The sequence below is a fragment of the Odocoileus virginianus genome, chromosome X (genome assembly GCF_023699985.2).
Source record: "Odocoileus virginianus isolate 20LAN1187 ecotype Illinois chromosome X, Ovbor_1.2, whole genome shotgun sequence".
Taxonomy (NCBI): domain Eukaryota; kingdom Metazoa; phylum Chordata; class Mammalia; order Artiodactyla; family Cervidae; genus Odocoileus; species Odocoileus virginianus.
The window spans coordinates 21360487-21374172 of NC_069708.1; the positions used below are offsets into that span (position 1 = coordinate 21360487).

The 13686-nt window shown below is 34.9% G+C and overlaps 1 protein-coding gene across 1 annotated transcript in view; it reads left to right on the plus strand.

Annotated features, from left to right (window-relative positions):
- The first annotated feature begins 408 nt into the window (after nucleotides 1–408).
- HEPH (hephaestin) overlaps nucleotides 409–13686 on the plus strand; it is a 180470-nt gene continuing 167192 nt past the window's right edge. The window contains 2 exon segments of the mRNA XM_070462018.1: nucleotides 409–434; nucleotides 436–1068. Coding sequence (XP_070318119.1) covers nucleotides 409–434; nucleotides 436–1068 — 659 coding nt within the window.

Consider the following 13686-nt stretch of genomic DNA (forward strand, 5'->3'; position numbering starts at 1 on the left):
TTAGTTCGGCCTGCTCGTGGCCGCGTCTTCCCGGAGGCGGCTACTGGAAGCGGCCGAGAGCAGCTGTGGTGCTCTGCCATATTGTGTCTTCCCCTACCCATCCCTCGCCCCTCAGCTGCGGCGGCCGAGCTGACGCGACATGGCGGACTAAGCACCTGGACCGGCCTTTCTGCTGAAAACAACCTAAAATGCTGGATCAAATGCGTTAGTTAGTTTAAACCGAACATTAATTGGAGACCCAGTGAGATTGAAGTATGATTGATTCACAGTGTTAATTTCTGCTTTTTAGCAAAGTGATTCAGGTTTCTTTTGTACATGAAGAGATATTCAACTCCATTAATAATATGGGAGATGCAAATTATACCACAAGGAGATACAATTTCACAGTCATCAGAACTGTAAGAGTAAATGGGTCCAGTAATTGGAATGACTCCAGAAAAGAGCTGAAACTCCAGCAGCTGAAAAGGTTGCAGGATTAAGCCAGATTTACAAAATGGGAAGCTTGCCTGAAGCTGTTGATGCTGCCAGGCCAAAGGCCACTCTAGTGGACAATGAGTCAGCAGATGATGAACTCACAAACTTGAACTGGCTTCACGAAAGTACTAACCTCCTAACAAACTTCAGCTTTAGAAGCGAAGGTCTTCCAATTGTTAGTCTATTGTATGACATAGAAGGAGATGATGTGCCATCCTTTGGACCATCGTGCTATCAGAACCAAGAAAAAAAATCAGCAACTTCAAAGCCCCCATACTCCTTTAGTCTTCTCATTTATATGGCTATTGAACACTCTCCAAATAAGTGTTTGCCAGTCAAAGAAATTTATAGCTGGATTCTGAACCGCTTCCCATATTTTGCAACTGCACCAACTGGCTGGAAGAATTCTGTTCGACATAATCTGTCCCTGAATAAATGTTTTCAGAAAGTGGAAAGAAGCCATGGCAAGGTTAATGGAAAAGGTTCCTTATGGTGTGTTGATCCAGAATATAAACCCAACCTTATGCAGGCACTGAAGAAGCAACCTTTCTCCTCAAAGTCCACATTTTACAGCCCTCCTGCATCACCACAAAGGTACAAAATTTAAGATGTAAATGTCAATGGCAATATATAAGATTTCATTATATGAGATGGAATAACTTAAAGTTTGGGGGTTTTTTTCATCTTTATTTCTTAATTACATAGAGAATTATTTACGGATAAGATATTAGACTGAGGCATTTTTACTTATAGTCTTAACTTATTAGGAACCGAGATGTTGGGTAATTGAGAGCATAAATTCTGGAAAATGTATTAATAATTAATAATATATATATTCTAACTAAACTCTGAAGATAGTGATAATATAAGTTCAGGTATAACCTGAAATCTTTTTGTAAAGATCAGATCATTTACATTGTCTGCAATACTAATACTGACCTAAAGACGCAAGAAAGGAGTAGTATGTTTAAAATTTTTTAAATAAGGTAGTTGTTTGTCATTGCAGCATTTTTATATATACACTTACATTCGTTTTTCTATTTTAAGATTTTTTTTCCTTCACAGCATGTTTAATATTTAAGTCTCAAATTTTTAAATGTCAAGTAAAATAATGCTTTGGATTTTTATTTGATTTGTTTCTACTGGCAAATATACTTTTCCTTGGCTTTTGTTTTCTAACTCAGTAATCATTAAATTGATCTTATAGCTTTCCTATTTTAAGTCGAATCTGAAAATGATGACTTTAAATCTGACTATTGCCTTTGAAAAAAGCCTTCAGAATCTTTATTTTTAAGTTCTATTATATATATTCATTTGAGTTGAAAATGACAGTTTTGTCAAAATACTTTTAAAGGGTAGTCTATAAAAAGTTTTTTAAAGCTTTTTAGTAAAATAATAAATGAAAAATTTGAAACATACACAAAAGTAGAAGCGTGAACTCCCATTTGCAGCAGTTACCAACATTTCATGTAGTGTTTAAGGAATTAAAGTATTTTTATATAACTTTTAGAGGAGTGTTTGTAGCTGATACAGTTTAAAAAATTAGGCTAAAGTTGAAATTTCAGCAATATATATACATACATACTTATTGAGATTTTACGCTTATTTACCATATTAGTAGATTAGAAGGATGATTGTAACAAGAACTAGTTTATCCTTATGAAATGAAACTCCAAAAAGATGTTATCAGAGTTTATATTCTCATGGATTGGGAGTTGATACTTTCCTTAGTGTTGGTGCTTATGAGATGTCCTAGTTTAAAAGAACAATAGTTGGGAAACTAATGGTAAGTTCTGCTGATACTGCTTTTATGTTTTATTTAGCAGTGCTTTTTTTTTTATTAAAAATTAAATGAGAGAATTAGCACACTTTTTTTGTATACCATCAGAAATACACTCTCCTGTGCCTTTGATATGATACATTTTCATGTTTTCATTTTTTATATGTTTAAATGTTAAATAAAGATGATTTTGTGGTTTAAAAACAGGTAGATAAACAGCAGCATAGAGGTTGTAATCTTTGACTTTAAAATATTTTTAGAAACATTTTCTCTTTATTATTGTTTGACAAAATGACAGTTCCATCTGACATGCCTTTGTGTAGCCCTTTCATGCCATAATTGGTTAAGTCTGAGGAAGAGAATGAACTATAGTGTATATGAAACTGTGACTAAGAAATAGACTTTTAATTTAGTTAGCCAAACAGATTATTTTTAAAATACTATCACAAATTCCAAAGAAGAGGAAAGTTTGTTCCAAAAATATTTTAAAATTTTTGAAATTTAAAAAAAGAAACTGCTGGTCTCTTTTTCATAAATATAGAAATTTTAATTTGTAATTGATATTTTTAATTAAATTAGGAACTTATTTTTTTTTGTCATCACCATACAGTCTTCTTTAAACATTGTTTTGATAAACACTTTCTTTTCTGTAATAGCACCTATATTAATATTTTATCAAACTTAGGCATCCAATGTAGAATCAAACAGTAACTATTATGTATTGTCTGTTGTTCTGGGCATTTTAAATTTAATGTTCTTATTCAATTATCACAACAACCCTATGTGGGAGTTTTAATTATTCCTGTTTTACAGATGAAGAAACTAAGGGGTTAATTATTTTGCCTAAGAACGCCCAAATAGTTGTGATTTAAACTTGGATCTTATGCTCTTTCTGCTTTGGCAGACTCTTGCTAAACTGAATAGTATTAGCAAAGAAAACAAGATAAAAACTGTTTTTTATTGTACAAACTAGTTGTATTTGTAACTAAGTTTTATAAAATGTGAAATAAAGTGTTTTTTTGAATAAAAAAAAAACTATATTAGTTCATTTTGATACAGATCCAAGGGCCTGGTCTGCAGTGAAGTTTGGGATCAGGTTGAGACAGTTTACAAGGCTCCTTTTTGGATGGGTTTCTCAGGAAGATGTTTATGTGAAACGATCTACCAAGACTCAAATCTGACATTTTTATCTTTGGGAGTGGGCAAGAAAAACAGGGAATAGTGTAAACATAAAATGATAAAGCATGTAAGCAGACAAATATAAACACTGCTGATGAAGATGAACCTTCGGCAAATTCCCTTCCTCCACATGCCACTCTGGGTTTTCATGGGTACAGATTTGCTGATGATAGTGCCTTTGTGGCTCCAATTTAGTAATATTTCTGCTGAAGCACACAAACCCTCCTAGTTTCAGGAAATGAAGACATCTCTCTCTCTCTTTTTTCCCCTGCAGTTCTGTGCCAACAGGAGGTTTCACCCTACTTAAAGAGCTTACTTTTGGCTTTCATTTTCAAAAGACCACAGAGGGAGAATAAAAGCAAGTATTTGTGATCTATGAGAATTATAACATTTGGGAGTGAAGGTGTAAGGAAAATATTTCCTTAATCATGTCTTGCTCTCCTCTCTATAATTTTACTCTCTGGGCTAACTGGTAATTTTCTAATCCCAGAGGAATAAGCATCTGAAAATCAACATCCAGATTTCCTCAGAAACACAAGTCATACATCAGAGCTAATTCCTGGTTTAAGATACTAAGCATAATTTAGTTTTTTTTTTTCTCTAAAAAGTTTGATTGGAAAAGGTTTCAAAGAGAGTGTAAGTTCAATATTCAACTTAACAACAATAAGTATAGCATAAAACTATGCTACCTTCAACTAGAGTTGGAGGTCACCAGCTTTCGATTTCAATTTCCAAGTCCCCATCACTATTCTCAATAATGTTCCTGGGCTTCTCAGAAAGAAAAAGGAGATAATGTGTAGAGGGACTCCTAAAGGACTCTGGAAGCTACTGTAGATATATCTGACCTTTCCCCTATCCAAAATAATTTCAAAGGTATAAAAACACTTAAAAAGTACACATTTTTTTTCTCAAAAACAAGTGGAGAACCCTCTAGATTAGAGAAGGAAGAGATTATATGTCTGTCCATTATAGTATTACACTGAGTGTCTGATTTGTCTTCTATTAAAATGTGGGAGAAGGCAAGGGTGGGATGATTTGAGAGAATAGCAAGTATATTGAAACAAGTATATTATCATATATGAAATAGATTGCTAGTCCAGGTTCCATGCATGAGACAGGGTGCTCAGGACTGGTGCACTGGGATGACCCTGAGGGATGGGATGGGGTGGAAGGTGGGAGGGGGTTCAGGATGGGGAACACATGTACACCCATGGCTGATTCATGTTAATGTATGGCAAAAACCATTACAATATTGTAAAGTAATTAGCCTCCAATTAAAATAAGTAAATTTAAAAAAAAAAAGATTGGATCATGGTCCTGAGAAGGAGACAACACTAACTCCAAAAAAGTATATTTAATTTACTGTCCAAAAAGTTAGTTTGTCATTAATTCTTGGAAATCTGGCATGATCCAATACTAACCAATGGCCAGGGAATCTTTGCTCATAGATATTTCTTGAACTGACATTTCAGTCTTTTTTAAGAAATATCAACACAGGAAAATATTAATTCAAAATGTTTCTCAGAGTTCAAATTATATAAGCTGTTGCATACCTAACAGTCAAATAGCATAAGAAGAATTTAAAATACTTAGGTCAAAGAACCTAAGTATGCCAACAACCTATTCCTTCAGTTTATTTACACATTATATAATACAATGTTTAAACATTCTGCCCATTTTATCACCTTAATTTAATGAAAAAAAAAATCAAATCTCAAATGGTTGTAATAAAAAAGACAGACAATAACAAATGTTGACAATGAATGTGGAAAGGAAAGCTCTCACATATTTCTGGTAGAAATAAATGTGAAATGATATATATATATAGCTGCTTTGGAAAACAATTTGGTGGTTTCTAAAAGTTAAACATAATTTGTCATATGATTTAGCAATTCCACTCTTAGGTGTTTACTCAAAGATTTGCATGCGAATGTTCTTTGAAGTGCTATTCATAATAGCAAAAAACTGGAAAACAACTTATCTCCATCAACTGATGAATGGGTGAATAAATGGTGGTATATCCAAACAAAGCAATATTACTTGAGAATAAAAATAGTAGAAGTATTTGTCCACATTATGATATATCTAATAATATAGATGATTGAATCATGTTAGAGTTCTATTTTTAATTTTTTGAGGAATTGCCACACTGTTTTCCATAGTGGTTATACCAATTTATAGTCCCACCAACAGTGTAGAAGGATTCCCTTTTCTTCACATCCTTTCCAATCCTTGTTATTTGTTGTCTTTTTGATAATAGTCACTCTGACAGGTGTGATGTGATAGCTTATTATGGTTTTGACTTGCATTTCTCTGATGGTTAGTGACACTGAGCACTTTTTCATGTGACTGTTGGCCATATGTCTGTGTTCTTTTGGAAAAATGTCTATTCAGATCTCCTGTATGTTTTAAAATTTTATTTATTTTTTAATTAAAGGATAACTGCTTTACAGAATTTTGTTTTTTTCTGTCAAACATTAACATTAATCGGGATAGGTATACATATGTCCCCTCCTTCCCATCTCCCTCTGCATCCCACCCCTCCACATTGAAACAGAGCCCCTGTTTGAGTTCCCTGAGTCCTACAGCAAATTTCCATTGGCTGTCTATTTTACATACATTAATATTAGTTTCCATATTACTCTCTCCATACATCTTACCAGCTCCTCCCTGCAGCCCCCATGTCCATAAGTCTGTTCTCTATGTCTATTTCTCCATTCAGTAGGTCAGTTCAGTTGTTCAGTCATGTCTGACTAATAGTGACCCCATGAACTGCAGAATGCCAGGCTTCCCTATCCTTCATTAGCTCCCTGGGTTTGCTCAAACTCATGCCCATTGAGTCTTTTTTGTATATTTCTTCTGTGTATTCTTGCCACTTCTTAATATCTTCTGCTTCTGTTAGGTTCATACTGTTTCCCTCCTTTATTGTGCACATTTTTCCATGAAATGTTCCCTTGGTATCTCTAATTTTCTTGAAGAGATCGCTAGTCATTCCCATTCTATTGATTTCCTCTATTTCTTTGCACGGATCACTTAGGAAGGCTTTCTTATCTCTCTTTGCTATTCTTCAGAACTCTGCATTCAGATGGATATATCCTTCTTTTTCTCCTTTGCCTTTGGCTTCTCTTCTTTTCTCAGCTATTTTTAAGGCCTTCTCAGACAATCATTTTGCCTTTTTGCATTTCTTCTCAGGGATTATTTTGATCACCACTTCCTGTACAAAGTTACAAACCTCCGTCCATAGTTCTTCAAGGACTCTATCAGATCTAATGCCTTGAATCTATTTGTCACTTCCACTTATAATCATAAGGGATTTGATTTATGTTATATCTGAATGGTATAGTGGTTTCTCCATTGCTGCCCTGCAAATAAAGTAACTTGTATCATCTTTCTAGATTCCATATGTATGTGTTAGTATATGATATTTAACTTTCTCTTTCTGACTTGCTTCACTCTGTATAATAGGCTCTGGGTCCATCCGCCTCATTAGAACTGACCCAAATGCATTCCTTTTTATGATTGAGTAATATTCCACTGTATATACCTCAGCTTCTTTATCCATTCATCTGTCAGTGGACATCTAGGTTGCTTCCATGATCTATTGTTAATAGTGCTGCAATGAACATTTTGTTATATGTATCATTTTCAGCTTTGGTTTCCTTAGGGTATAAGCCTAGGAATGGGATTGCTGTGTCATAGGGTGGTTTTCTTCCTAGCTTTATTTATTTATTTATTTTTTTAAGGAATCTCCATACCATCTTCCACTGTGGCTGTATCAATTTCAATCCCACCAACAGTGTAACAAGATTCCCTTTACTCCACACCATTTCCAGCATTTATTGTTTGTAGACTTTTTGATGATGGCCATTCTGTCCAGTGTGATGTGGTTTGTAGTTTTGTATCTCATTGTTGTTTTGATTTGCATTTTTCTAATAATAAGCGATGTTGAGCATCTTTTCATGTGTTTGTTAGCCATTTGTATGTCTTCTTTGGAGAAATGTTTGTTTAGGTCTTTTCCTCACTTTTGATTGAGTTGTTTGCTTTCTGATAGTGAGTTGTATGAGCTGCTTCTGTATTTTGGAAATTAATCCTTTGTTAGTTGTTTCATTTGCTATCATTTTCTCCCATTCTGAGGGTTGTCTTTTCACTTTGTTTATAGTTTCCTTTGCTATGCAAAAACTTTTAAGTTTAATTAAGTCCCACTTGTTTACTTTTGTTTTTATTTTCATTACTTGAAGAGGTGAATCATAGAGAATCTTGTTGTGATTTATGTCATCGAGTGTTCTGCCTATGTTTTCCTCTAAGAGTTTTATAGTTTTTGATGTTACATTTAGGTCTTTAATCCATTTTAAGTTTAACTTTGTGTATGGTGTTAGGAATTGTTCTAAATTCATTTTTTTACATGTAGCTGTCCATTTATCCCAGCAGCATTTATTGAAGAGACTATCTTTCCCATTGTATATTCTTGCCTCCTTTGTCAAAATAGTGTGCCCATAGGTACAAGGATTTATTTCTGTGCTATCTTGTTCCATTCATCTATATTTCTATTTTTGTGCCAGTACCATACTGTCTTTATGACTGTAGCTTTGTACAGTAACTTGAAATCAGAAAGGCTGATTCCTCCAGCTTCATTCTTCTTTCCCAAGATTGCCTTGGTAATTCAGGGTCTTTTGTATTTCCATATGAATTATGAGATTTTTTTTTTGTTCTAGATCTGTGAAAATTGCCATTGGTAATTTGATAGGGATAACATTGAATTTGTAGATTCCATTTGGTAGCATAGTCATTTTTCACAATATTGATTCTTCCAACCCAGAATCATGGAATATCTCTTCACCTGTTTATGTCATCTTTGATTGCTTTCGTCAAGGTCTTACAGTTTTCTATACATGGCTCTTTTGTCTCTTTAGGTAGGCTTATTCATAGGTAATTTATTCTTTTTGCTGCAATGGTAAATGGGATTGATTTCTCTTTCTGATTTTTCATTGCTAGTGTATAAGAATGCAAGTGATTTCTGTGTATTGGCTTTGCATCCCACAACCTTCCTAAATTCACTGATTATGTCTAACAATTTTCTGATAGTATCTTTAGGGTTTTCGATGCATAGCATCATGTCATCTGCAAATAGCGAGAGGTTTATTTCTTCTTTTACAATATGGATTCCTTTTCTTTCTTTTTCTTCTCTTATTGACATAGCTAGGATATCCAAAACTGTTGAACAATAGTGGTCAGTGTTGGCACCCTTGTCTTGTTCTTTATATTAGAGGGAATGATTTCAATTTTTCTACACTGAGAATAATGTTTCCTGTGGGTTTATCATATATGGCCTTTGCTTTGTTAAGGTGGGTTCCTTCTATGACCATTTTTTGAAAAGTTTTTTTTTTTTTAATCATAAATGAGTGCTGAATTTTTTGGAAAGATTTTTCTGCATCTATTGAGATTATCATATGGTTTTTGTCTTTCAATTTGTTAATATGGTGTATCACAGTGATAGATTTGTGTATATTGACGAATTATTGCATCCCTGGGATAAACCCAATGTAACCATGGTGTATGATATTTATAATGTGATGTTGAATTCTCTTTGCTAGAATTTTGCTGAAAATTTTTACATCTGTATTCTTCAGTGATATCGGCCTACAATTGTGTGTGTGGGTGTGTGTGTGTGTGCAATGTTCATCTGGTTTTGGTATCAGAGTGATGGTGGCCTCATAGAATGACTTTGGGAGTGTTCCTTCCTCTGTAAATTTTTGTAGAGTTACAGGCATTAGTTTTTCTCTAAATGTTTGGTGGAATTGACCTATGAAGCTATCTGGCCCTAGGCTTTTGTGTTTTGGGGGATTTTTTATCATAGTTTCAATGTCAATGCTTGTAATTGGTTTGTTCATAATTTCTATTCTTTCTTGGTTCAGTCTTATAATATTGAACTTTTCTAAGAATCCGTTCATTTCTTTCCAGCTTGTTCATTTTATTGGCATATAGTTGCTTGTAATATCGGAGAAGGCAGTGGCACCCCACTCCAGTACTCTTGCCTGGAAAATCCCATGGACGGAGGATCCTGGTAGGCTGCACTCTATGGGGTCGCTAAGAGTCAGGCACGATTGAGACTTCACTTTCACTTTTCACTTTCATGCACTGGAGAAGGAAATGGCAACCCACTCCAGTATTCTTGCCTGAATAATCCCAGGGACAGAGGAGCCTGGTGGGCTGCTGTCTATGGGGTCGCACAGAGTCGGACACGACTGAAACGACTTAGCAGCAGCAGCAGCAGCAACAACCTTATATATTTCTAATGTCTGTTGTTACTAATTAGAAATTAGCATTTCTAATTTTGTTGATGTGATTCTTCTATCTTTTTTTCTTGATGAACAGCTTTTAGTTTTATTAATATTTACTCTAGCTTCCTTCATTTCTTTTTCAATTATTTCTGTCTGGATATTTATGTGTTCTTTCCTTCTATTAACTTTTGTTGTTGTTGTGCTTTTTACAGCTGTTTTAGGTGTAAAGTCAAGTTGTCTATTCTATGTTTTTCTTGTTTCTTGAGGTATGATTGTATTGCTATAAACTTCCCTCTTAAAACCGTTGCTGCATCCTATACATTTGTGTGATCATGCTTTTATTGTCATTTGTTTCTAAGAATTTTTTTATTTCCCTTTTGATTTCTTCAGTAACCAGTTTGGTACTCAGAAACATACTGTTTAATCTCCATCTTTGTGTTTTTTTACATTTTTTTTTCCTGTAATTGATATCTAGTCTCAGCACTGTGGTCAGAAAAGATGCTTGATACTATTTTAATTTTTAAATATTTACTGATGTTTGATTTGTGACCCAAGATGTGGTCTATCCTGGAAAATTTTCCCATGTGCACTTGAGAAGAAAGTGTATTCTTCTGCATTTGGATGGAATGTCCTGAAGATATCAATTAAATCCATTAAATGTCTAATTGTCATTTAAGCAATGTTTCCTTAATTTTCTGTTTTGATGACCTATCCATTGGTGTAAGTGGAGTGTTGAAGTCCCCTACTATTATTGTGCTACTGTGAGTTTCTCTTTTTATGTCTGTTAGTGTTTGTCTTATGTGTTAAGGTGCTCCTATGTTGGGTGTATAAATATTTACAATTGTTATGTTTTCCTCTTGGATTGATCCCTTCATTATTATGTACTGTCCTTCCTTATCTCTTGCAATGTTCTCTATTTTAAAGTCTATTTGGTCTGGTATAAGGATTGTTACTCTTTTGACTTCCATTTCTTTTGATTTCCATTTTCATAGAATATCTTTTCCCATGCTCTTCCTTTCTGTCTGCATGTGTCTCTAGGTCTGAAGTGGGTCTCTTGTATACATTACATATATATGGATCTTTTTTGTACCCATTCATCCAGTTTGTATCTTTTGGTTAGAATGTTTATTCCATTTGCACTTAGAGTAATTATTGATATATATGTTCCTATTGCCATTTTCTTAATTGTTTGGGATCTGTTTTGTAGGTCTTTTCTTTCTCTTGTGCTTCCTGTCTATATAAGTTCCTTTAACATTTATTGTGAAGTTGGTTTAGTGGTACTAAATTCTCTTAACTTTTGCTTGTCTGTAAAGTTTTTGATTTTTCCATCAATTTTGAATGAGATCATTGGCTGGTAGAAAAATCTTGATTGTAGATGTTTCCTTTCAGTGCTTTAAATATATCCTGAGATTCCCTTCTGGCCTGCAGAATTTCTTCTGAATGATCACCTGTTAATCATATCCGGTTTCCCTTGTATGTTACTTGTTGCTTTTCCCTTGCTGCTTTTAATATTCGTTCTTTGTATTTAATCTTTATTAGTTTGATTAGTATGTGTCTAACTGTGTTTCTCACTGGGATTTTCCTGTATGGAACTCTGCATCTTGTGGACTTGACTGCCTGTTTCCTTTCCCATGGTGCAGAAATTTTCAACTATACTCTCTTCAAAAATTTTCTCAGGCCCTTTCTTTTTCTCTTTTTCTCCTGGGATTCCCTACAATGCAAATGTTGGTGTGTTTATTATTGTCCCAGAGGTCTCTGAGACTATCATTTCTTTTCATTCTTTTTCCTTTATTCTACTATTTGGCAGTTATTTCCCTTATTGTATCTTCCAGCTAACTTATCTGTTCTTCTGCCTCAGATATCCTGCTATTGATTCCTTCTGGAGTATTTTTAATTTCAGCAGTTGTGTTGTTCATCTCTATTTGTCTATCCTTTATTTCTTCTAGGTCTTGTCAAATGCATTAATTGATTCTTGAATTTTCTCCATTCTATTTTTAAGTTTTGGGATCATCTTTACTATCATTCCTCTGAATTATCTTTGAGGTATTTTGCCTATTTCCTTTGTTTATTTTACCTTGTGTGTTTCTAGGTGTTCCTTCATTTTTCCAATATTTCTCTGCTTTTTCTTTCTTGTTTCTGTTTTTTTTTTTAACTTATTATGTTTGAGGTCTCCTCTCTCCAGCCTTCAAAGTTGAATTCCTTCTTCCTTTTGGTTTCTGCTCTCAGTGAGTAAGGTTTGTCCTGTGTTTGTGTGGACTTCATGTTGCGTGTTTCTTGTGCTTGTGTTCTGGTGGGAGAAGGGCAGTTTTTTCCCCCTTCTGATGGGCAGGGCTGTGTGAGGTGGTAATCGTGTCTGCTGATGATTGGGCTTCTGTTTCTGTGTTTGTTGCTTTGATAAGGCATCCTGCACTGTGTGCTGCTGGGAATTGTGTGATATGTGGCCTTATATACAGGTGGAGGCCTTTGTGTGTGTTCTCACTAATTAGTACCCCCTGAGGTTAGGAATTCTCTGCAAGTCTGTGATCTTGGAATCAGTGCTCCCACTCCAAGGGTTCAGAGCTAAATCTCTGACCAGAGAACTGAGATTCTACAGGTGATTTGTTGTGCCATTAAATGCGATTAAAACAGACACACATTCACACACACACACAAACAAGAAGCAAGAGATGAACCCCAGAAAAGTGGCAACTACAAAATCAGACAAATATTAATAAAAGTAATGGAATATACACACACATATACACAGATTAACAAAAGCAAACGTTTATAAGGTCCAAGAGATTGACCTGGTGAGCAAAGGAACCTGAAAATTTTATCAACCAGTTAAAAACAAAATTAACTAAAGCACAAACTGGAAAACAAAACAAAAACAAGATGCTAACTGGGGAATAAGGCAACAAAATCAAAACAAACTAACTTGGTAAGAAAAGAAAAGCTAAAACGAAAAGGAAAGTTAAATAGAGGTAGATAAAGATTTATATATATTAAAGAATAACTACAGCAGGAAAAGAACAATATGAAAACAAACAAAATAATATATGTACAAAAATAATAAATTTTAAAAATCTAAATATTAAAAAAAAAAGAGAGAGACCCTACAGAACCGCAAAAGGCCAAATTAGAGGCTGCTCCTGCTAAGTCACTTCAGTCCTGTCCAACTCTGTGTGATCCCATAGACGGCAGCCCACCAGGCTCCCCCATCCCTGGGATTCTCCAGGCACGAACACTGGAGTTGGTTGCCATTTACTTCTCCGATGTGTGAAAGTGAAAAGTGAAAGTGAAGTCACTCAGTCGTGTCCGACTCTTAGCGACCCCATGGACCATAGCCTACCAGGCTCCTCCATCCATGGGATTTTCCAGGCAAGAGTACTGGAGTGGGGTGCCATTGCCTTCTCCCAAATTAGAGGCAGAGGTATATAAAGGAAATAAAAAGCGTGATTAAAAATTCTTAAAAGCTTAAATAGATTTAATATTAGTAATAAAATCAACAGCTACAGCAACAGATTGGGGGGGGGGGGAGTAAAAATAAAAATAAATAAATCCAGAAGCAACTACAGAACAAGTGAACAATAAGAATAATAAATGTTTTCCTTATTTTTTGGTGTCATCCATTAGTGTCCTTTCTCTCACTGCAAGTCACAGTCCCTCTTGTCTCCCTACAATGCCCTCCAATACTGGGCTGTTCTCTGGACATGCTGAAGGGGCAGCTCAGACTCTAATCTGGTTCTACTCCTGCATATTCTTGCCTCCAATATCCACAGCTACCAGAGCTAGTGCATTTTCTTTTGTGGAAACTCTCATTGTCCTTTTATATAGTCCATAGTCATAGAGTCTGCCTGGTTGATCATGTGGATTTAATCTTCAGCTAATATAGCTGGTGGGAAGATTTTGGTGGCTAAGATCTTTCTTAGCCACGCTGCCCTTGGGTTCCAATTGTGGTTCTATCTCCTCCTCTACATGTGAGTCATCAACAGG